The sequence below is a fragment of the Myotis davidii genome, unplaced genomic scaffold (genome assembly GCF_000327345.1).
Source record: "Myotis davidii unplaced genomic scaffold, ASM32734v1 scaffold534, whole genome shotgun sequence".
NCBI classification, from domain to species: Eukaryota; Metazoa; Chordata; class Mammalia; order Chiroptera; family Vespertilionidae; genus Myotis; species Myotis davidii.
Window position 1 is genome coordinate 3,397,481 of NW_006286678.1, and position 24,253 is coordinate 3,421,733.

Genomic DNA, 24,253 nt, shown 5'->3' on the forward strand with positions numbered 1-24,253 from the left:
GGGACACGCCAAGTCTTGGAGTCGCAGAGCCTGCTGAGGGGAGAGACTGGCGAAAGCCGACTGAGAAGGCAGGCCTCGGAGCATGTCTAAGTGCTATTTGGGGTCCTCAGCTGATGGCAGAAGTGGGACAGGAAGGCTGTGATCTCCTCTGACCTGCACTGTTTCCCTCACTTTGAAGTACTGACCTTAACCAGATACTCATAGAACTGTGATCAGTATTTATCCTTTTTCCCAGGCAATGAGGATAAAGGGCTCTTCCTGATTACATCATGGGTTACAGACACTTCCATGGAAAATTTTTTGTTGTTGTTTTCACTAAAATTTTGAGATAATATAACTACCACTGACTTAAAAGCTGACAGTGAAAATCTTTTATAGATTATCTTTTCAACCTCTGGAGAAAATAAAACAGTTTATTTATTGTGTCCTTAGGGTACTCGATCAGAAACAGCATTTTTATTCGAAAACTCATGTGCTTGTCTTCAGAATGCTACGACAAAGTAAACAAGTGCTTGCCTTGATTCTGTTCCCTTCTGTCGAGGTGATCTGGGCCCGTAACCAAGCGTCCTCCTCGGCATGGACGGCCAGCAACTGCCCAACATGCACAGTCTGGACTGGTGTGATCCTCGGGGTCCTACTGTAATAATCCTTCATTTCATCTTCCATTAATTCCTGAGCAGCAGAGTAGTCTTTGCCCACATACCTGGATTAGTTAAAGAGAACACAAATGAAGCAACACAGAAGGAGGCAATCTATAAGAATTCATTAATATTACTGTTTTCTACCTCCATCTTTGGTTCCAGTCTCAGACTTGCTTACATCAACAGGGAGAAGAACATGTATTTAGCAAACAATTGTATCTAACAAAGGAAAATGTAATATTGTGGCACTCATGCAAAAACAAACAAACAAGGTTCAATATACCACACAACAGAGCAAAAACTGCTCAAGCACATCCAGTAGTTGGGGCATCTTCAGGAGGATAGGCTGAGAAAAGACTCCAGGGACGAGAGGAAGACATGGAATATGGAGACTCCAATGGAAGCCAGACAGCAAGAGTGGACAGAGATTTTGAGTAAGGCTGCTGGAGAGCTTTGCAGATTACTGGAAGAGAATCCAGTTGATAGTTTTGCCTTAACTAAGGCTGGGTCTAAACAAGGCCCAAGCTCTGAAAACCAGTGAAATTTTACTACAGAAAAACAAAGCTTTAAACACAACCACGTGACAACCCCTCCCCACCTTACTGAACACATTACAACAAAATGTTGAGTTCTGATACCCTTAGAAGGGGTAACATGTTATAGCAAAATGCCTCTGACATTGTACTAGTATGCTTCCTGAGAAGTGTGTGTTCAGGAAATGTTCCTATCTCCTTTTACAATTTTCTGCTGCTGACAACTGTAGTCACCTTGTCCCAGTTCATGTTACCAAAACATACTATTTCCTTTCTGCCACAAACAGGCTGTTGTAGTTTTACCCTTCAGTCCTCAGAGACAATTCCATCAAAGGCCTCCTTCCAGGATGCAAAACCTGATGAATCAAGTGGCTCCTGTAACAGGAGATGCCAGCCACATGATGAAGGCTTTTTAGTTAGAAGGCTAGGCCATCACCTAGCCAGGGAGATGGGGATACGCCATAAGTACATTGTTCTTTGTATTGTTCTAGCTCTTACCTAGAGTCCAAGTGGTTCTACTGTGCATTAAGATACTATTCCTTTAGGAGGGTTTTCATGTATTCTTATAATTATCACCAGAACAGAAGATACCCAGTCATCCTACCCATTACTAGAGAGGGACAAAAGCTTTAAAACATCATACACAATATGGAAAGAATGCTTCTTTTGAGGCAAGGACCATTTTAAAACCAACTATTACATGCACACAGCTGACTCCAGAGACAGCTATAGAGCTCTGTCACACTTTGCATTTACTGAGCTTGAAGAATGTGAAGGCACTGCCTAAAATGCAGCTGTACTCTGGCTCTGAAGTCTCTTCGAGACCTGAAATTCCACCCACGTGCTCATTTCCTGGGACTGGAGTCTCACAGGGCCTCCCTGCAGTGCTGCTCCAGTCCTGGGAGGTCACTGGCAGAGAGAGGCCTGAACAGAGCCTTCAGGCTTAGTTGTTGACCTCGCACAGGCTCCTACCGTGGAGGAGGAAGGCAGTGAGAAGCAGTGTGTGATCTGCAGGCAGGTTCTGCAGCAACCAGTGGAGAAGGATGGGTGCACAGCTTGGTGGAGTAGGTGGATAATGTTACAGTTGGTATGATAGTGGTTAGTGGCAAGAATGAGGTCAAACATTGTCCCCAAATTACCTAAGCAATTGGGCAAAGAATGTATGTAGGACAATTTAGGTATGCCATAAGTACAAAGTTAATTTTTGAGACCGGAGACAACATCCCATACTTGACTTGAGGGTTCTGCTATAGCACCTCTCCGGACCTTTCAAGAGTCACAGGTCTAGTTTCCAGAGCTTCCTGCCTTACCTGAATGAAGATGTGGGTGTATAACAGGTCTCAGCCCAGCTGGGATCTGCTGTCTTCAGGACAATGGAGGATGCCAATGATCTAGGGTCAGCCCCATGTCAGGCATTACCTATCTGCTGAAATGTGCAATGCTAACTCCAGGATTCAAGTTTACACTGGAAAAGGGGATCTAAATAACCTGAGGACCCTGGGCCGAGTCATCCTGGAATAGACTGGAACCTCCCTACAGGAGTCCTAGACTGATCCAGATTTCTGCCAGCCCTCTAGTAAGAACATCAGAAATCACATGACTGATCCAGCCTAAGGCTGATCCTCCAGAGATCCAGCTACACCAGTTCCCATTTTTGTTGTTGTTGTTAATTCTCACCTGAGGATATATATTTTTTTCCCATTTCTTTTTCAGGGCAAGAATGGAAGCGAGAGGAGGGGGTGAATGAAAGAGAAACATCAATGTGAGAGAGACACATTGACTAGTTGCCTCCCACATGCATCCCAACTGGGGGCTGGGAAGCAAACCTGCAATCCCTTCAGTGCATAGGCCAACACGTTAACCACTGAGCACACGGGCCAGGGCCCAGTTCCCATTCTTACTCCCAGTCAGAAACTGCAAATTAGAGTTTTTCAATATTTTTTATGTATTCTATATTTTCTCCAAAACTCCATGTCAAGTACCTAGAGCTGGACTGCGTTTTCTATCTCCAGTTATCATTAGCCACTCAGGTAATTACCCCTCCCTCCCAGGCAATGATATCAAAAGCCTCAAAAAACAGAACATCTTTGGGTCCAAGGTCTAATCTGATGCATTATCCTAGGAGGTGGTGCTTAGCTATTTGGACTTTTAGGAAATGCTACAGAGCCCCAGATTAAGTAGCATTAACTACCCAGTGGGCGACTTGCTTTTTCTATGGATGAGGTATCACTTTTGACATGGTTACCATTATGCTTTCAAAGTAGAATTTTTCTCAAGTTCATACCATATTATCATTTCAATTTTTAAAACTGTTAGTAATCCTTTCTCTCAAGAATGGTTGTATATTTTTGAACATTTAACACATATTAAGAATATATGTAGAACTTAATTTTTTTTTACCATGTTTGAGGCCAAGCATCTCTGTCTAGCTATGGAATTGTGCTAGACAGAGATAGTTATGCATCATTTGCTTTAAGCAGGGGGAACGACAATAAGTAGATATTAATTTTTAAGTCCTTTGATTTCAAGTTGCTCACCATCTAGTGGGCAAGACAAATGTACTTATATAGCCATAATGTAGAAGAAATAAAAATTAAGTCTAAGAGATACAAACAAAAAAAGTTCTGGTAGTTGAGAGAAATGTTAAAGATATAAAGAATAAAAGAATATATTAGACTTTATTATACCTCTATAGAACTTAGACTATATTATTATTCCCCAAACCCCAGCACCCACATGAAAAATAAGCAAGTAACAACAGTACACCAGGATCCTAAAAATTTAGAAAATAAACTTGCCTGATGACCACTTCATTTGTGTTGCTCAGTTCAACCACCAATACTGAGGGGGATGCCTCAGTTGGAATGACTAGCGGAGGAACCATTACATTCTCCAAAATGGTATCGGCACTTTCGACAGCATTCTCTTCTATCTGCATATATTCTTCTTCAATCATGGACCTGAAAGCATAGTCGCCGTGTGCGTGCCCTGCATCCATCAGGGTTTTGTTAGCGGGCAGTGGAAGTTTAGCATAGAGAATGGCCTTCTTGCGATTTCCAGAAATGTAGTCTATGGTGCATACATCAGAAAGCAAGGCAAGATTTTTTAAGGCATCCTCAGGGAATTTTACTTTGTACGTGTCCTCAAATGCTTTTGGAAGTGCACTGGCCCAAAGACCATTTGAGTATTTCACCAGCAGCTCTGAGACTTTCTCCTTAAAGTCTCCTGGCATGACTGTGGGACACCCTCTTAGTGGTGATACTTGTGTTGGAGCAGGAAGTGGAGATGGAGGCACTTTTTCAGGGGCCGGTTCACTTCTCAAAAGCTGCTTTCTCTTAGCTGGATAAAGAAGCAAGTCTTGACCACCACTGTAAGGTCTTTCCACCTGAAATTTTTAAAGAAAGCAAATGATAGATAATTCAATGACTATAAACAATCTGAAAACACAGTACCAGAAATTCACTTCAAATTTAAGAGCAACACTGTTTTAAAATTAATCAAGAGAACACAAACGTGTACATTTGACTCAACTACGAAGACTTTAATGCACTGCCTTTACCTGCAAATTACACCACGAGACACATTTCAGAAATAAAATAGCATGAATTCCCCTGGGAGGTATCTGGCCTCCAATAACCCTAGGAAACCATGAGTGGTCCTGCCCTGTGTGCTACACATCTCATTCAGTTCTCTCTGCCAAATCCAAAGCAACAGTTTACAAAACTGACTGAACGCAAGGTGGAACGAAGCTGTGAAGAGGTGTCAGAACTGTCAGAAATAAACCACCGGGAAGCAAGCTAGGAAATATTTAGATAAAACAGAAGTCCTGTCTCTCCTCTTCCTGCAATAGCCTGAGGAGGCATTCAGCTTTCCATCATTTGGAAAAAGACGCTCCAGAGGTAAGGTACTGTTTCCACAACCACCACAGTTCAAGGTTAGCTGAAGTATTACCCCTCCAATAAACATGAGTTAAAAATGCCTGGCATTTGTATGTCATCCGATCTCTAATTCTATCTGCATAACATTCCTGAGAGGCTTGGCATGATGGCATCTCTATAGGAAGAGAAGAAAGAAAAGAGAAACTGATGTCCAGCCTTTTACTACTAGACCAAAAATTACAGACCCCAACCCAATGCAGCTCATCTCTTGTTTTTACAAAACCCATGAGCTAAGAATAAATTTAATATTTTAAATGGTTGGAAAAAAACAAAGAATTGATTGATGTGAAAATTTCATGATGTGAAAATTATATGAAATTCAGGATACACGAGATGCTCCTGTTTTGTCAGATCCCGTCCAGCTATTCCTCAGCTGCAACTGAAGCCCTTAGGGGAGTGTTCCAGACACAAAGGCAATCATACACGCGTGCAAGACGTTCTCGCCTCCCTAAGAAGAATAGAATATGAAACTATGCGGGGTGAGTAGCTTGGCAGTAAAGAACATTTACTTCATTTTTAAAGTAAAATGCTGAGGAAGAGAGAACATAGATGTGTATATGTAAAGTAGGCACTGTCTTGCTACCAAAGAGATTTAATAAGTCAAAAACATAGATAATTTAATATTAAGATGGAAGATTCCTTTTAGTCTGAATATATATTCTAGATAGCACATGAGGAGGAAGAATATTAATATAAGTATAAAACATTAGGTTTTCCTCTTCATATTCTTCTGCCAATGTGTACTGCTCAAATTTTGAAGACTGAAGAAAAAGTCTTTGCCCAAAAGCCCTAAAGCATCAGTGGAATCAGAGGTGTTACCTACAGCACAAGTACGTTCGTGTTTTGCATTGGCAGGCATTCCCCATCATCATCAGTGGACTCCTGCCAACACCCCGTGACACTCTGAATGCTGCATTAAATGACAGTCACAACCTATGTCCCTTAGGGACACAAATATCTAAAACTCCTCATTTTGCTCTCATTGGTTAGTCCACCTCTCTAGAGACTCATGTTTCTAAATCTAGAATCTTAATATGCCAGTCTTCACTATTCTTAAAGTTTAAGACATCTAATAAGATACAAAAATACAGACTGGGTATCCAGAGAGGGTTTGAGAAACATACTTCTGGAACAAATGAAAAAATAAAACAATTCTATGTGAGTTATTCACTTGTCATATAAAATCCCAATTAATGTAAGTTTAGATTTAGGCATGGCAGTTCTTCTGTCCAAAGCTAGCTGAGCCTACATAAAACGCTTCTTCAGTCTTCACCTACCAACCTCTCTCAATTTCAGTGGGTCAGTTTATTTGTCTATGGACCCTCACCTCCCAACAGGAGAGATAGGTAGGTAACATAAAAGATTAACTCCCTATATCAGGGGTGGGCAAACTTTTTGACTCGAGGGCCACAATGGGTTCTTAAACTGGACCGGAGGGCCGGAACAAAAGCATGGATGGTGTGTTTGTGTGAACTAATATAAATTCAAAGTAAACATCATTACAGAAAAGGGTACAGTCTTTTTTTATTAGTTTTTTTTTTTTTTTTTTTTAGTTTTTTTCATTTCAAACAGGCCGGATACAGCCCACGGGCCGTAGTTTGCCCAGGGCTGCCCTATATCATAGAGTTCAAGCCATCTCCTTTGGTGGTCACAAGATTCTGGTATCTAATATGCCTCACAATTTCTAGCCCCACAACTTCATTATATTTAGCTTGATTTCTGCCTCATTTGGAATCACAACTTCAATGAGATACATTAGATTTGATAGATATGAGACTTAAGGACTTAAAACATCAACTTCTTATGTATGTTCACATAAATAAAAGTCTTCACCCTATATACCTAGAAACCTTATTTTCCTTAATTCTGAGAGATCTACGCTTCTTCCTTTCTAATTAAGTGTGCGTTGAACTTAAAATTCTTGAAGTAAAATTCCTTTGAGTCCATGAAGACTCACCTGCTAACTTGGCTGCATGGCTCAGATACACAACCGGTCTTTTATGGAATTAGAATTTTCTTTGGGATTCTAAAACAGAATTGGTATTGACTAATCAAATCAGAAATTTTTCCAAAAAGTTTATGGGTCTATTGAGCCACAGTTTCATTTCCATTGCATAGGGGTGCTTTGTGCTGAAACTCTAAATTAAGTTCTAAATATCATTTTATATCACCACCCAAACTCTGCAGCAGTTACTGATGCTAGTGATACTAAGCCCTAGGTATGCGAAAAGGGTGAGAATTTCTTAGCTATTTTTGTTTAAGAAAGTACGACTGCTTGTGGCATATTCCACAGAGATTTAGTCAAAGGTAAAGGTAAAAGTTCCTTGTAGAGGGCAACTCTTGTGTACAAATCATCTCCCCAGAGAAACTCTTCCCCCACATATAGTAATTTTATACGCTCCTTATATTTCAAGGCTCATGCTCTTTTTCAATCCCAACCCTTTGCCTAGTAAAGACTTTTCACTAATGCTAACTACAACTATTTGTATTAGGATAAACTTAAAGACATTTTCTTTCAGCAGGGCCCAGGGTTGGGCTCTTGCTCACAAGTTCCTTCAGGAGAACAGTGGAGTCTTCTCCTGGTTAAATGTGTGCAGAGCTTGGGAGATGATCTTGGCTAAGCGGGCAGTGGGCAGGGTGATCTCTTCCTCTCAGATAGCAGAAACTCACTTCATCTTGGAGTTCCAATTCCTTTGACTTAAGTCATTCACTGCGCCTTTAAAAAATTTTTCCATTTAAACTCTCCTTTTCCCTTCTAACTTTTTCTCTGTTTTCACTGAGTTAAGTTCCTTTGAGAGCTTGCTGGGCATGTCTTTGGTTTACCTGCTTTAATTCAAGCTGAGCTGCCCCTCAAAAAATAACAGCTGCCTTTTCCTAAACAACTGGTATGTTTCTGATATTGTACTGGCACTACCTTTTATAGCCGGTCTCATTTAATTCTAACAACCCTATGAGGTGGGTAAGAATAGGCACACGTCAGAGCAGAGCGAGGCCCTGAGAGGAGGATTTGTACACTGAAAGTAATACAACTAAGAAATGGCAAGGCAAAAAAATCTAACTCCAAGGCCCAAACTCACTCTATTGCACTAAGGGTATTTGCTGTATTTCAAGCTCCAAAACAGCAGCACCACATTACTCTTCAGCTCCTCTATCCTGATTTTGCCACCGTGGCCTTCTACCTTCCTCCTATTCTGGTGGTCACTGCTTTTACATTTAAAACCTGTTCCAATGTGTTCAAAATTCTTTTTATTGGTGAACAAACTGGAGAAAAATTGGACTCCAATTAGATATTATGGCTATATGTTCAGATCCTCAGTTTATTTTCATCGCTATTTCTGCTGGCATTGTTACATGGACTGTTTCTATACCATTCAGCCTGTTTCTATACCATTGCTGCTGTTCATTGTCACTTCCTTAAAAACCCAACACCAAGAAAGGTTGCTGTCCTTCCAGAACACAAGGGGAACTCTCAGATTCCAGTAGCCATGGCCTGTAGGCTTACCATCTTGGGCTCCTTGCCTTTCCAAGACAGAGAGTGCACAATTCCCAGTTCCCTCACCAGCTGCCCAAGAACACTGTGAAAGTGGAGCATCATTGTTAGTATGACTTTATATTCCCTTTAGCTTTCAAAACACGCAGGCCATGTTTTGTTGCTGGAGGGCTCTGACAGGTTAAGAACAACAGATTCAAAGCACAGTGCTGCTTGCATCCAACTGGCGTGGGCATTAGGCATCCTTGTGAAGTGTGTCCCAGCTGATTAGAACCTCATGAAGATAAACTTTCAGAGCTGCCATTCGGTCTCTGAAGCTGATGCTGCTCATTCTGATATTCAAATGGAAACCCCTGCCAGTGGGTACCTCTGAGGAAGAGTGGTAGCACCATGGGTAGTCTTATTTTTTATAACTGTATTTTCAATCTCTTTAATAAGGATGTTTTATATGACTGGGGAAAGCACTTTTTTTTAAAAAAAGAAATACGCTGCACTTGAATTTCTTCTTCAGTTATATAGCAAGCTATTTAGAGAGATTCACATCATCAAGTCTTTCTTTTCTTACCCTACATTTTCTGAACTGAGGCTGTCTGGCCTTGGTTATAGTAGCATCAGTCTGGGCATGCTATCAGTGTTTTTGCTTTCCAGCAAGGTGAAAAGCAAGAAGTCAGAACAAAGGAAAATAACCATGGGTGTAACTGTTTAAAATTGTAAAAATGACCAAGGTTCTCAACCTTCTGGCCCTTTAAATACAGTTCCTCATGTTGTGATCCAACCATAAAATTATTTTCATTGCTACTTCATAACTGTAATGTTGCTACTGTTATGAATCATAATGTAAATATCTGATGTACAGGATGGTCTTAGGCGACCCCTGTGAAAGGGTCATTTGACCACCAAAGGGGTCTCAACCCACAGGTTGAGAACCGCTGAAAAAACAGTCCTACTCAAAGTTGAGAGACACAGAATATAGATAAAAAGGTATATTATATTTCTGCTTTATGTTCCACTCTCACTGCTGCACAGAAAATTACCATGCAACAAAGATGACTTTAGTATTGAAAAAAAGCAACCAGAAAACAAAGTCAGTTGTTTAAGAACCTTAAATTTAGTAGGAAACCACTCATTTTGGGCAAAGTTTTAATATCAAAGAGACATTCTCCACCTACAATCCTAGCAAGAAAAATTCCGGGGCTTTGCATATATGTAGAGTAGGCAAGGATGAAAAATTTTCCTCAAAAGCCATAAATTTAAAAAAAAATTAAAAATATATTTTTTAAAAGCCACAAATTAAGCCACACTAATAGTAATTATCATGGCGTATAAAATAAGAGAAACCAGAAACAACACAGTAAGAAGAACCTATGAAGTTAATTTTTAAAACTGTAGCTCCAAATTTGCTTTCTTTATCAAAGCTTAGTAATGAGTTATATGTGTATCTTGATTCTAAAAGGGCTTTAAGTTTGTTGAAGACATGCTATAAGAACATGACTGTCTATGCATTTTAAAAATGAAACACTATGTATTCCAAGAAGGAACTCTAGGCCCTGAACCTACAAATCGAGCATTGTTGGTAAAATCTCAAAAGTCCTCCTCAGATTAGGGAATTCTGCGGAGGTACATCAATATTGCTAAACCTGCACCCATTGAGAAATCCATCCCAGAAAGGAGTAAAAATGAAATGAAGTGAATAGCATTCTTGGGAATTCCTACCATAAGAATAAACTCCACATTCCACATAAATCAGGGGTATCATTAAGCATTCTTGACTTTATAAATAGGGTGACAGCCATATTTCCAGAGTTTGACTTTTCACAGTATACAGCCTAACACATCACACTGCCCTCTAGTGTTCTTAACACTGAAGACAGTTACTGGCACATGCAGGTGTACAATAAATGGTGTATGAACAATCAGGATGGATCAGTGTATGAATCTTGCCTGGAAAGTGCTTGGGACTCAAGCAGGTGTCAGTGGCCTGAAAGAAAAAGTGATTATAAAAACATATGCTGTCTTTAGGCCAGGTGCTTATAAAGAGGGAGTGCCCTACACTTTGGCCAACAGGGTTTGGGCCAAAATATATTTTAATTTAAATACATGAAAGGCCTCTTTCAAATACTAGTCATCATGCATATTTAATTCTACAAGCTTCGAGCAACAATAGCAATGCTACCATTCACATTGTTGAACCTATTCTGTGTAAATAAAGCATTAAGAAACATCTAAAAGTTACTTTGGTTTAAGACTCTAGTAATCCTATTCTAAGATTTCTATTAAATTATTCTGATCCATCATTTTATAATAACAGACTCTCAGTGGGAACATGTATGGAAATTGATGTCAATTCACTTTTCAATGTTTTTTCTCCAAAGAAGTTTGTAAAAAATTTACATCTCAACCCTATATTAATTTTAAAATAAAAAGAATGTATTTCTTATAAATAATTAAAATAATGAAGTATATGTTTAGTTACATATATTAGTATAGTTATATATAATATATATTAGTATCATTACATATACTATAGTTATATTGTTATATTAGCAATATAATATCCTATCTAATAGTAGACAAACATGGTAATTGACCATACCTTCACTACACCTCACATTGGCTAATCAGTGTGATATGCAAATTAACCACCAACAAAGATGGAAGCTAATTTGCATACTGCAGGCAGGGCAGGACAGCACCATCCCACCTGCTCTGCTGCCATCCAGGCCTGCTATCTGCGATCCTGGGCAGCGAGGGGGAGGGGGGGGTCCCGTGTGCAACCAGACCTGGGGCAGGGCAGTGATCCCTGGCCCACCCGGGCATCCTGTCCCGTGTGCGACCCGGGGCAAGGCCCCAATTCCCGGATCCGGGCTGCCTTGTGCGGGACAGGGGGCGGCACCCCAACCCCCGATCAGCCCTGCCCTGTGCGCGACCCAGAGAGGCAGGGCAGGCACCTAGGGATCGACCAGCCATCTGCCACCCGGGCAGGCACCTAGGGATTGGGCCTGCCATCTGCCACCCGGGGAGCGGGCCTACGCCAGCAGGTGGTTATCTCCCGAGGGGTCCCAGACTGTGAGAGGGCACAAGTGGGGCTGAGGGACACCGCACCCTCCCCCCGCCAGTGCACAAATTTTTGTGCACCAGGCCTTTAGTATAACAAAATAAAATTTGTTCAGCTGAATGTCTTTAAAAATGCTTAGGAACAAGCATATATAATTTGAGGCTAATAAAAAAAGTTTTATTACCAGTAAGTGCATTATTAAAATGGCAAAGTTAATAAGTATCTATTGGTAGCAGCTCAATACAAAATGGTATACCTTTTATCACATTAAATGAATAAAAATAATTCAAAACAAAATATATAAAAACAGCAATTATAACACACAGTCCTTAATCTTTAACATACTTCTATAAGAACAGATGTGTGTTAATCTTAGGGTAAAGATTAATGAAGCAATATTATGTAAAGTGCCTCAGGCTCCCTGACTAAAAGGTGACATGACTAATAACCCAAACCTGAAAGTGGAGGAGGCATCAGGAGGGAGGAATAAGGAGAAACGTACCGTGCAAATATGAGGCCAGTGCTCACATTGTTGTACAATTCCTTGATTAAGTTCTTCTTTATATAACTCTTTGTAAAAATGTGGAAGCTTAGACATCCAAATGCCATTGCTATGCTTGTCTAGCATTTCCTTTATGCGGTTTTGAACCTCATCCATTTTGTAAGTGTAAGAGGCAGGAGGCGTGACATTTGATTTTTCAACAGTCTGATTTAAATTATCTTTAAATTAAAAAAATGATAGAATTAACCAAAATGCTTGCTTTAGCTTATTCCCATTACCTAACGATTGTGCTTTAGGCTTTGTCATACTTCAGGCTTGTGGGGTCTAGGGATTTAGAAGGGAGAGTATTAGGCAGAGCAGGACCAGGACAACTTCATCCCAAGTTTTAACCATGAAATAACCAGCAGGGTCAACAGCCACCCACAGAGGGAACCTGGTCCCTTTATTTTGCAAGGGTACTTCATCTAATTTAAACATCAGAATAATCTTGCTTCATAAAGAATAATGAAATTGCCTGGCTGGTGTGGCTCAATAATTGAGCGTCAATCCATGAACTAGGAGGTAGCAGTCTGATTCCTGGTCAGGGCACATGCCCAGGTTGAGAGCTTGATCCCCAGTAGGGGGCATGCAGGAGGCAGCCAATCAAAGATTCTCTCTCATTGTTGTTTCTCTCTCTCTCTCTCTCTCCCTCTCCCTCCCTCTCTGAAATCAATAAAAATTTAAAAAAGAATAATAAAACTTATTTAATCAACCATTTTCTAACTGTAACTAAGGAAGGTTAAATTTAGACAATAATGGTTTATTTGCAATACTGAATTTAAGCTATATTCCACAAGGCATGAAGATAAATCCCTAATAGTAAGATCAAAAATATTTTATAAAAAAATAATAAACTGTCCAGCTTTTAAGATGTGATCTGTCTTCCCCTTTATTCAAGAGAAAAATAATCTGGCAATACATGAAGTTCAAAAAGTGACCCACTTACACTAATCATCCTGGCCTCAGTGTATTAATATAAGGTTTGAAGCACACAGATAACTATTAATGTTTTGTTTTTATTTCCCCAATTCATATCATTTATCTTTCATAAAGTGTTGACTAACTTTCTTACTCATTTAATTTTTATTTAAAATGTAGTTAACATCCTGAGTTAACATCCTAAGACATTAAAGACATTTGAGTGTTTACAATAGTTGATAGTTCTGTTTTTTAGGAACTATGAGATTCATTCCAAATCTTATTTAAATTTCACTGGAATACAGATCAAAGTACTTTAAAAATTACCAACTACAAGCAAAATATGTTCACATTTCAATCATATAGGATTTCTGCTGGGATTCAACAATTTCACTTTAAACTGCCTGGTATAGACACACGGGCTGGTTTGGGGACACTGGCCTCTGAAAAGGCCAGAATGCCAAAGAGCAAGCTGTTCCTTGAGGGTGGCTGGCTGCTGACTGCTTTACCCACCACAGGGCGAGAGACCTAGCCTTGCTGCGACTGTTTGGCTCAGCGAATGAAAGGGTCCAGGGTGCCCACCTAAGTTTCCTATTTAAGGCAGAGCTAATTTATTCAAGTTCTTCCCAAATAATGATATAAAAATACCAGAAAAAAGACGAGTTTCTCAGAACTGGCCAGGCCCCATTTAGAGAGTGTCAGCAGCTCATGTACAGTTGGAGTCTTTGCAAACACACCCGCTCTGTGGGGCCTCTGGAGCCACCTAATGTTAGACAAATCAAGGAGGTAACCTAGGCTGTCAGCAGGCAGGTGTGTCCCTTATCAAGATACCTGTGTCCCTTATCACCCTCTCACTCATAAGAGGGTAAGACTTAATATACATAAATATGAAACTTAAACTCATAAAATAGTTTCAGATACTCTGCCATTTAAAAGCTGGGACCCTACACCATGTGCAATGACCTCTAAGCATCTAAATATGAATATAAATGATTCCTCAGGTTATAAACTCCAAAAGGTCTGTTAAGAAAACAAAAGATGCCCTAGCTGGTTTGGCTTGGTGGATGGAGCGTCGGCCTGTGGACTGAGGGGTCCCAGGTTCGATTCCGGTCAAGGGCATGTGCCTTGGCTGCGGGCACATCCCCAGTGGGGGTTGTGCAGGAGGCAGCTGATCGATGTTTCTCTCTCATCGATGTTTCTAACTCTCTGTCCCTCTCCCTTCCTCTCTGTGAAAAATTAATAAAACATATTTTTTTTAAAAAAAGAAAGAAAACAAAAGATGCATATCAGCTGCCAGGTGAATTGCCATCCTCCTGAATAAGTCCCTTTGGTTCTGCAGGAAAAGTTTATTCTGATTTAAAAGGACTTACAACCAGTCTAAAGGGTATATGACTTTATTGAGTATAGTAATCATGTTTCAGGAAATGCATATGTAAGAGTAATTGACATAAAAAATAATATAGTTTAATTAATTTCTAGAAGAAATACTGGAGATGTGTTCTTACAGAAAAATGATTTTAATTCAGTAAAAATCACACTTAAAGCAGCAAATCCTTTAAAATTTGTGCAACATAAGTGCTATTTCTGAAAACAGTTTGTCCCTCGGGTGGGGCTATAAGCAGGGTGTTTATACCTGGGTTGGAGGAGACAAGATGAGTGGGTACATTTCTAACCTTCAGATTCTTTGACTCCAACTGTTTTCTGAACAGCCCCCTTTGGAACTTAAAAGCCGAGGAATCATTTATATTCATATTTAAATACTTAGTAGTCACTGCATACAGCTTAGGGTCCCAGCTTTTGAATGGCAGAGTATCTGAAATGATTTTATGGGTTTAGGTCCCATATTTATACACTTTAAATCTTACCCTTGATGCATGAGAGGGTGACAAGAGACACAAGTATCTGCAGGTGGCACTTGGAATTGAAACAGAGTAAGTCTAATGTGAGGAAGGTCTCAAGTCAGAATGATGACATGCTTGGAGGTATTATTTTCTCTTTACATCACTTCAATTCATAACTTAAAGAAATTAAGAAAGAGGGGAGGAGAGATATTCCAAGCAGGAGAAGGTGAATGCAAATGTCGAAGCCATCAACAGACAGTTTTCTTAGGGCTTCGAGGCTCCAGAAGCCAAAATCTATCATGAAGCTAATGTTTAGGGAACGTACCACTCATTTCCTTAGTACAGGTTCTTGAGAGATGTATCTGTAAAGGTGGTGGAAGGGATGCTTTTGGACCAAACCTAAGGTATAAAGAAAGTGAATTAAAATTAAAATAGCAAAGTTAATACCAAGTTTTAAACACTATACTTTTCATTAAAGTCTCTGTGGCACTGAAGAGTGAAACAAGTCATTAAAATATTTCACAATGAACTGAAATGCAAATATACCTGATTTCAGCTTTCATGTTTCATATTCACCCAAAGAGAATGTATTAAAAGCTAAATTTAAACTAGGATTATAAAATAACTTGGAAGTCAGAGTTCCAATTAATCACTTTTAAGGAACAAGCAGTATAAAATAATTTTTAAAAACATGCAAAGAATGAACAGTTGAACATAAGGACTATTTTTGGAATATAACTAAAAACTGAAAGACTTGCATCACCAGATATTGAAATGTATAATAAAGTTACAAAAATAGTTGAACAGATAAGTAAAATTGTAGAGAGCTTAGAAACATTCAAATTACATTACATCTTAGCATATGATAACAGTGGCATTTCAAACCAGAGAGAGGACTGCTCGAATAAGCACCTAGGAAAAAATAAAGATTCCCCAACTCATACACTTACTAAAATAATTTTATATGAATTATAATAAATATATGTAGCAAGATTTTTCCAAATATGAGTACAAAGAAATAAACCACACACACAGACTGCAATAATTTGTGTTCATGTCTGTCTCCCTTACTAGACTCTAAGTGTCTTAATTACCTGTGTTCCCAGTGCCTAAGGACAGTGCTTGGTACATGCAAGGAAGGGTGAATGTTGTAGGAATGAATAGAATGATATAGAATTTGTAGTTGACTTTTTTTTTTCTTTCAGCACTAGAAAAATATGTCATTTTCTTCCTCCATGGCTGCAGATGAGAAATCCATTGTCATTAAAACTGGTATTCCCCTACAGGTGATGTGTCATTTCTCTGTGGCTCTTTTAAAGATTTGGTAATTTGTCTTTAGTTTTCAGAAATTTAATGATAGGGTGTCTTGGTGTGGGTTTCTTTAGATTCATCCTATTTGTAGTTCTCTAGGCTTCTTAAATCTGTAGGCTTATGTCATTAGCCAAATTTGAGATATTTTCAACCACTATGCCTTCAAATACTCATTCAAGTCCCACTCGCTCTTCTCTTTCTGAGACTCTGACATTACAAACATTAGGTCTTTCTTATTTTCCCCATAGGACCCTAAGGCTCTGCTAGCTTTTTCTCCCCCATAGGCTCCTCAGGCTTTCCTAGTTGGTTTTTTGGTTTGGGTTTAGTTTGATTTTTTGAAGTCTGTTTACTCTGCTGTTAGATTGGGAAATTTCTATTGTTCTATCTTCAAGTTTATGGATTCTTTCTTGTGTCATATTCATTCTGCTACTGAGCTCATACAGTGCATTTTTTTATTTTGATGTTGCATTTTAAGTACTATAGTTTTCATTTGGTTCTTTTTACTATGTTCTATTTGTTTGATGAATTTTCTATTTTTTCCCCCCAAAATATTGGCAATTGCTCAGAAAACACTTTTATGACAGCTGCCTTTAATTCTTTGTCACACAATTCTAACATCTGATTCATTCATCTTAGTGTTGATGCCTGTGGATTATCTATTCTCATTCAAGTTGTCATTTGCTTGGTTCTTAGTACAATGAGCGATTTCTTTTGTTATTGTATCCTGGACATTAGGACACATGTTAGGAGACTTTGGATCCTATTTAAATGTCCTATTTTAGCAGGTGGTTACCCTGTTTAGGTTTAGCACAGTTCTCCTGGCCCACTTTTGCAGGCGGTGGGCCATTGATAATTTAGTTTTCAGGGCCCATATGGTACTATTCTGGTCTGGTGCATGCACCTGTTGCTGCTGGGGCTCCTGCGTGATCTCTGCAGGTGCTGTCCATGGAAGAAGAATGCACTTCCTGGGTCTGGTGCTGCTAGGTGGGAGGGGCAGAAGCACACTACGCTGCAGGTCAGAGAGCACCAACTTGGGTCCACTATTTAGGCTGCTGGTGGGGCCTCCCATTCAATCATTGCTTGTGCTACCTGGAGATGGAAGGCGCATACCTGGGCCATCCAATGCCGCTAGATGAGGGGTAGGAGACACCAGATTGTGGGGTGGAGCATGCTCTTCAGACCCCACAATCCAGAATGCCTGATTTTGCTATCATTTTATCAATTCAATTTAAAAATGAGACTGAATTTAGGCATGCAACCAGGGGAGACAATCATACCTCAGCCACATACTGAACCCAACTAATGCTTCGGGTCAAGATCCAAGTTTTAACTATGTATTTTCTAGATCTTATCCAAATTATAATAACCATAAACAACATTAAATATATACCATTATGGCAAATATTTAAGGGTTACTTTATAAAAAATGCCAAAATATAAAAAATTAATTCTTTCTAAATATTCTAATTGTTAGGGTGGGAAAGTGCCTGTGTGTGGGGGGGAAACTATATTTTGCACAAAATGGGATTTTTGAACACTGAATAAAGAAATTTGATATAACAAAATTTGTTTTAGAAAGGCACAGATAGATGCAAGAAGGTAATACTGACTCATCTATATCAGGAGTTGGCAAACTTTTTCTGTAAAAGGTCCTATGGTACATATTTTAGGCTTTCTAGGCCACTGTCTCTGCACTACTACTCAGCTCTGCAGTTGTGCAAAAATAAGCCCAGACAATACAGAAGCAATGGGATGTGGCTGTGTTTCTATAAAACATTATTTACAGAAAACAGGCAATAGGCTGGGCTTGGTCTATGGGTTGTAGTTTGCTGACCTGAGTGATCTTATAAAACCTTTAACATTCGGAGTCAGAAAGGAAATTTGAGATTGCCTAGTTAACATTTTCACTGGACAAATGAGGACACCACAGCCCCAAAAGATCAAATGATTTCACTTACTTCCTTTGGCTTGTGAATGGCAGCATCAAACTCAGACTCTAAAGCTGTGTTATTATTGCCAATCCAGTATTATGATGCATGGCTATATTATGCAATTGTATAATTATGGATTAATTTCTGGAACACAGTCTAATGTGCAAATCAACAGATTTTATTTAAAGCTTACAAAATGTATTATGAGAAAGGTTCTCAGAAAAAGTTGTAAGTTACACTGAAATGGCATCTTGGAACAATTTGTGAGAGCTTTTAAAATGAATTTCACAGGGAGGGATTACAAAAAATGTAGAGAAAATACAGAACGGAGGTATTCAGAGAAATACATTCATGCAGCCATGAAAAGTGGATTTACAAATACTGTAATGATGCTACATACAAATAAACTTACATTAGATAAAACAAAGTATATACATTTCTAGCATTTGTTATCCTAGGTTCACTCAAGTTCTTTTAGCCCAACAAAGAACAAATACCTGTTGTTGGTAGGCATGGTCACATGCCTCTGCATGGGAACACTTTTGAACACATCACTTCCAACATGTGTGTGTGCTGTGTAGGGTGGTAATTCAGCCTCAGGCTTGACTCCAAGAGCGTTTCCTCTGTCTCTTGACAGAGCTGCATTAGGCTTTCTGCTGATGGAAAAATCTGAAGAAAATCCTGGCTGTCGGAGAGTTGCTTTTGGTTTTCCTATGAAGTTAGACACACAGAATGGAGTCATTCAGCTTCCCCAACCCCTAGTTTCATTCTGTCACTCCCCTGTCCAGGTGTTTTCTGCAGGTCTCTAATCTCAGAGCAGTATGTAAGAACGTGAGGAAGTTGCCACTTGAGGGGTGGTCAGTAGGGGAGGAGTAGATTGGTCAGTATTTAGCAGATGAGGTTCTTCAAAATATGATTTCATCTACTAGACTAGCTAGTTACTTTCCCTCTACTTACCAATTAATACTTATTAGCAACCATCTCATGTTCTTACAAATGTACCACATTCCCCCATATTTCAGTCCTCCATCCCCTCTCCATTAATTTAAACTCTTTCCATCATTTGAAGTCTGGGTTCAAGTCTCCTCTTCAATATGAAGCCCTCCATTGTCACTTGCTTGCTGTGACAACTGCTTGCTGTGGCATTCAGGCATCTACTCTTGTTAAATCTGAATTTATTGAGGTGACATTGCTTCACAAAACCATACAAGTTTCAAGTGAACAGCTCAATAAAACATCATCTGCACGCTGTATCTTGCGCCCATCACCCCAAGCAAAGTCCTTTTCTGTCCCCACCTTTCCTCACTTTGCCACCTCCACCCACCTCCAACCCCCTTTCCCTCTGACTATCATCACCTCTGTCAGTGTCTATATGTTATATATGTCTATAGGGAATCCCTCTTCCTCCTTTCATCTACTCTTTTGTATTACCACTGAGCTATTTCTTGAGAATTTAGTTTTAGAACTGATTATAAGCTCCTTGAAATGAGTATTCAGTAAACACAGGCTGAGCTGCCTATATAATACCTCTGTCTACCATATAATTCATATTTTTAAAAAAGAGAATTTATACTAAAAGGCATGATTTACTAAATAATACATTAAATCATAGGTTCTTGGTTCATCCAACATGCTGGATGAAGCTTTCCTGCAAATAATCTAAAAGAATAACACCACCTTTTGCTGTAAGTACTCTGTTATCTCACACTGAGTAATTGCTTCATTTAGCAAGTCATGCTCATCATGGTCACTTAATTTCAAATGAAAATATTAGCTTCAGGATTTCACCCTTGACATATAAATGTTAACAGATATAAGTTTATCATGAATATAAGCAATATTTCCAGAATTCCATATGTCAGTGTATTCATAAACAGGCTTAAAATTTTTAGCATGTGAAAAGACCATACCTTCCAGAAAAAACGGCATGGTTTTCTTTACTCTCATCTGACAATTAACTTGCCGCCCAGTCTTTCTTTTAGAGCTCCTCTGACGAGCCACAAGCTGAGCAATTCTTGCAGTTTCTGTGCAGGCCACAGCATAACAGGTAGTCTATTCATGAGAGGCAAAGTGAGAGGAGAAACATTTCTCAGACACACCGGTGCCTAGAGGCCATATTTTTTAAAAATATATTTTTATTGATTTCAGAGGGGAACAGAAAGGGAGAGAGAGAAACATCAATGATGAGAGAGAATCATTGATTGGCTGCTTCCTGCATGCCCTCTACTGTGGATCCTGGACATGTGCCCTTGACCAGAATTGAACTTGGGACCCTTCAGTTTGCAGGCCTATGCTCTATCCACTGAGCGGAACCACCTAGGGCTAGAGGCCAATTTTTAAAAGTGGATCTCAGTGAGTTTACATGTCCCAAATCAAGATGTATGCAAATCACTCTCTTCTTGATCACACTGAGCACAATTATATTTTCTACATAGAAATCAAGTACAGTCTAACATACTGAATAATCTTCCTTGGTTAAATTCAAAATTTTATTTATTCCTTAAACAGGTATTTATGAAGCATCTACAATGTGCTAGGTACTATGGGAGTAACAAATGAACCAAAAGAAACCTGTGGTCTACACATATTATCTAACATAATCTGTGAGATATGTTTTACTCTATTTAATACGATGGGAAAACAGAGGCTCAGAAAAGTTAGCAACTCATCCAAGTCACACAGCTAGGCTACCTGAATCCAAAGTAGGTACTCCTAACTGCTATGTTGCACTACCTTTCAAAGACCACTAAATCCTAGTCTTGCCACTGCAAAGATTAGCTGGGTGATTTAGGACAAACCAGTTAACCTCCCAGTCTCAGAATGTGCAGCTATAAAAAAGGGTTTTCCAGGGCTTAGATCTGGGGTTTTCAAAGTGTTCAGTGGAGCCACAGGATTCCATGGAGTTGCCTCAGGGCCTCACAGTGGCAAGGTGTGAAGAAGGTTAGGCAGGCCAGGACCCTCTGCTCCTACTTAAAACAGCGGCTCAGCTTTTTATCTTAAGAAGCAACAACAACAACACAAAAACCTGTGCAACATATAGGCTATTTGAAAAAATATTTGACAAAAGTATGTAGACCATTAGGATTAGATGATCCCTAAAACCCCATCTAATATATAAGTCTTTGATTCTAAGTTGAACTCAAGAACGGGAAAGCAAAAATAAGCCAAAGCGTGTTCCTACTCTTTGGCCCAGTATTTCTATTCCTGAAAATATGTTACAAGAACATAATTCAAAAGAAGAAAAAATTACATACCCAAATATGTGCAATAGGGCCTATTCTAACAGTCAAACCTGGAAACATTAAAAATGCTCCAAACAGGGAAATAAAAGAGTAAATTATAGCTTAGTAACTCTATGAAGCATTATTAATTTATTAATTCATTCAGACATTTTATCATTCATACATTCAACACATTTATTAAGCACCAACTATTAGGGATGAAAAACAATCTCTCATCATCAAGAAACTGATGAATGAAAGAGAGAAGGACAAAGAGGCTAAACAGAAAACACTGTGTCAAGTAGGATGTTGGATGTATTACAAGGGGCCAAGTGGACAGAAAGGATGGCTTAAATCTCTCTAGGAGAATCAAGAATGCTGAAGAAAGTTTTCTTATTAATATAATATTTAATTAATTTATAGCTTCTCCTTATAAACATTATTTCAGATTAGGTGAACCTCCCCTTTGACCACTGCTGATCCTGGGACCTTTTTCCCTCCTCTACCCACTGCCTCCGCTGTGCACTGCAAACAGAGGAACAACTATAATAAGTTTTGGTGAGAAATATTTCATACATGTTTGATGTATTTACATGTATAGAAATGTACCCAGAAAAATGTACTGTTTCGGGGGATTGGTGTTTTTGCCTGTCTTTTGGGTGATGGTTTGTCCATATCTTCCACACTGTGCATTGGGCAGATACCAAGAAGTGAAACTTCTGGGTCACAGGGTATGCACAAGAAAAAACTTACTTTCTACCATCAAATTTCCCATGTTATACATAAAATACTCTCCCAGAGAATATAAATATGAATACATAATATTATTCTAGAGAAACTAAAGGATTTGAATTATGGAATAATATGATCACAATGGTGTGAAGGCAAGACCAGGCGAGAGAGAGAAAGGACTAAAGACAGGGAGAACAGTTGGGAGGGCCCTGTAATAATCAAATGCTAATGATCAATTAGGGATTGAAGTGGGGTCCAGATAGTAGGAATAGATATGAGTGAGGTCAAATGATGAGAATTTAAAAGCATCTGTTAGTTTGGCAATCAGGAGGTCAGTGACCTGGAGAAAACAATTGTAGCAAGTTCATATTGGGTGGGTGTGACACTTAGGCACTTTAGAGTGCCAGTACAGTTACTTTGGATATTGAGACTGAATGAACTTTAATTTTAAAATTTCTTATTTAATATGGTTAAAATCTTATTATTTTTACAACAAAAGAATTTGAGGGGTTAACCAAAATAATCAGAATCTAGACTGTGCTTTTTTTAAATTCTCACCAGAGGATATATTTTTTGAGAGAGGGAGGGAGGAGGGAAGGAAATATCCTGAACACACCCTGAACGGGGATCAAACCTGCAACCTGAGTATGTACCCTGACCGGGAATCAAACCCACAACTTTTCGCTGTACGGGACGACGCTCCAACTAACTGAGCCACCTGGTCAAGGCTTTGCCAGCACTTTTCACTTTGACTTCTATCACAGTGATGAGACGGAAAGTGCCAGAGAGGAAATTAAGAACTGGTGTGACTTTTCTGACATGCACAAGTACCCCCTTACCTCACCAGATCTACTGGTCTCTATCCTGACCACTGCTGGCACACTCCTCAGATAGGCTTCTAGTGACGGGTAACCTAACTGCTTGAAGGGGATCCAGTCTCCAGTCAAGGATTTGTACTCTCCTTGCAGCCGAGGCAATACTATTCCGTTCTTATGAGACTGCAGAACAGCTCGTAGCATTTTTGAAACCAGATCTGCTTCCAGCATCTTCACCTATAAGAGCACAGTGCAAGATTACTGTGAGATGACTCATTAGCCTGTGTTTCAAGTAGATTTTCAGAGTTTACACTTGTTAGACTATTCGATAAATTACTGGATACTTTCTGTGCTATTACAATAAAGAGCAATAACTGCGATGGTAGAGAAAAGCACGGCATGTTAGGAGGGCACAGGAAGTCAGAAAGCCACAAAGACGAGCCTGTGAAGGGAAGATACCAGGGAATGTTCCCAGATGAGGGGAGGCCCGAATGGAAGCCTAAAAGACAAGATGGAATCAGCCAAAGAGGAAAAGGGCGTGTGGGGGGGGGGGATGGAGAGGTATCAGCCCCAAGTGAAGGAAACAGAACGTGCAAATGGCACAGCAGTGAGAGAGAGTTTATGGTTGTTCTGAGAATTCCAAGTAGTTAAACGGCTGGACATGATGAACAAAGGCTCCAAGCTACGTAAGGGCTGAAAGACAGGGATGGGACAGGTGGGAAGAGGCAGACCCAGAAGAGTCTCTCATATTATGCTAATATGTTTGCATTTTTGCCAAAAGTAATGTAGGGCCTTGGAAAGGTTTTAATAGGGGGATAAAATGATTAGCTCTGCATTTTAGGAATATCACTGTTCTGTAGTGGGGAAGATAAATTAGAAGAAGAAAGATTAGTGACTTGTAGGAATACTTAGAAATGTGGATGACCTGAAAACAGGGCCTTGGGAATAAGCAAAATATCAATTTGAGATGTAATTAGGAGGTGAAGTCAACAGGAATTGATTAGCTGGTTTGGATGATGAGGGAGTTTCCAAATTCCCATTTTAGAAGCATGGTGCATAGTAATGACCCACACTGAGGTGAGGTAGATCTGCAAAATAGAGTAATAGAGTGAATTAATTTTGGACATAGGAGTTTGGGATGCTCACAAGGCAGCCACACAGATATACTTACTAGGAATTTAAGTTAGATGTCTGAGCTGGTTATAGATTGCTGGCCTTCAGCATATGCGTGGTATTTTATAACTAGGGAGTCAATAACAAAGTTAAAGATGGACCTTTGCAAAAGG

The 24,253-nt window shown here is 39.4% G+C and overlaps 1 protein-coding gene across 1 annotated transcript in view; it reads right to left on the reverse strand.

Moving 5' to 3' along the window:
• TDRD7 (tudor domain containing 7) overlaps positions 1 to 23,237 on the reverse strand; it is a 47,006-nt gene extending 23,769 nt beyond the window's left edge. The window contains exons 1-7 of the mRNA XM_006758452.2: positions 22,992 to 23,237; positions 20,110 to 20,251; positions 18,697 to 18,910; positions 15,283 to 15,356; positions 12,160 to 12,377; positions 3,973 to 4,559; positions 517 to 703 (exon numbers count right to left, since the gene is read on the reverse strand). Of these exons, the coding sequence (XP_006758515.1) occupies positions 517 to 703; positions 3,973 to 4,559; positions 12,160 to 12,377; positions 15,283 to 15,356; positions 18,697 to 18,910; positions 20,110 to 20,251; positions 22,992 to 23,198 (1,629 nt within the window). The 5' untranslated portion in view covers positions 23,199 to 23,237. The remainder of the gene's footprint in view (positions 1 to 516; positions 704 to 3,972; positions 4,560 to 12,159; positions 12,378 to 15,282; positions 15,357 to 18,696; positions 18,911 to 20,109; positions 20,252 to 22,991) is intronic.
• Positions 23,238 to 24,253: the final 1,016 nt, after the last annotated feature.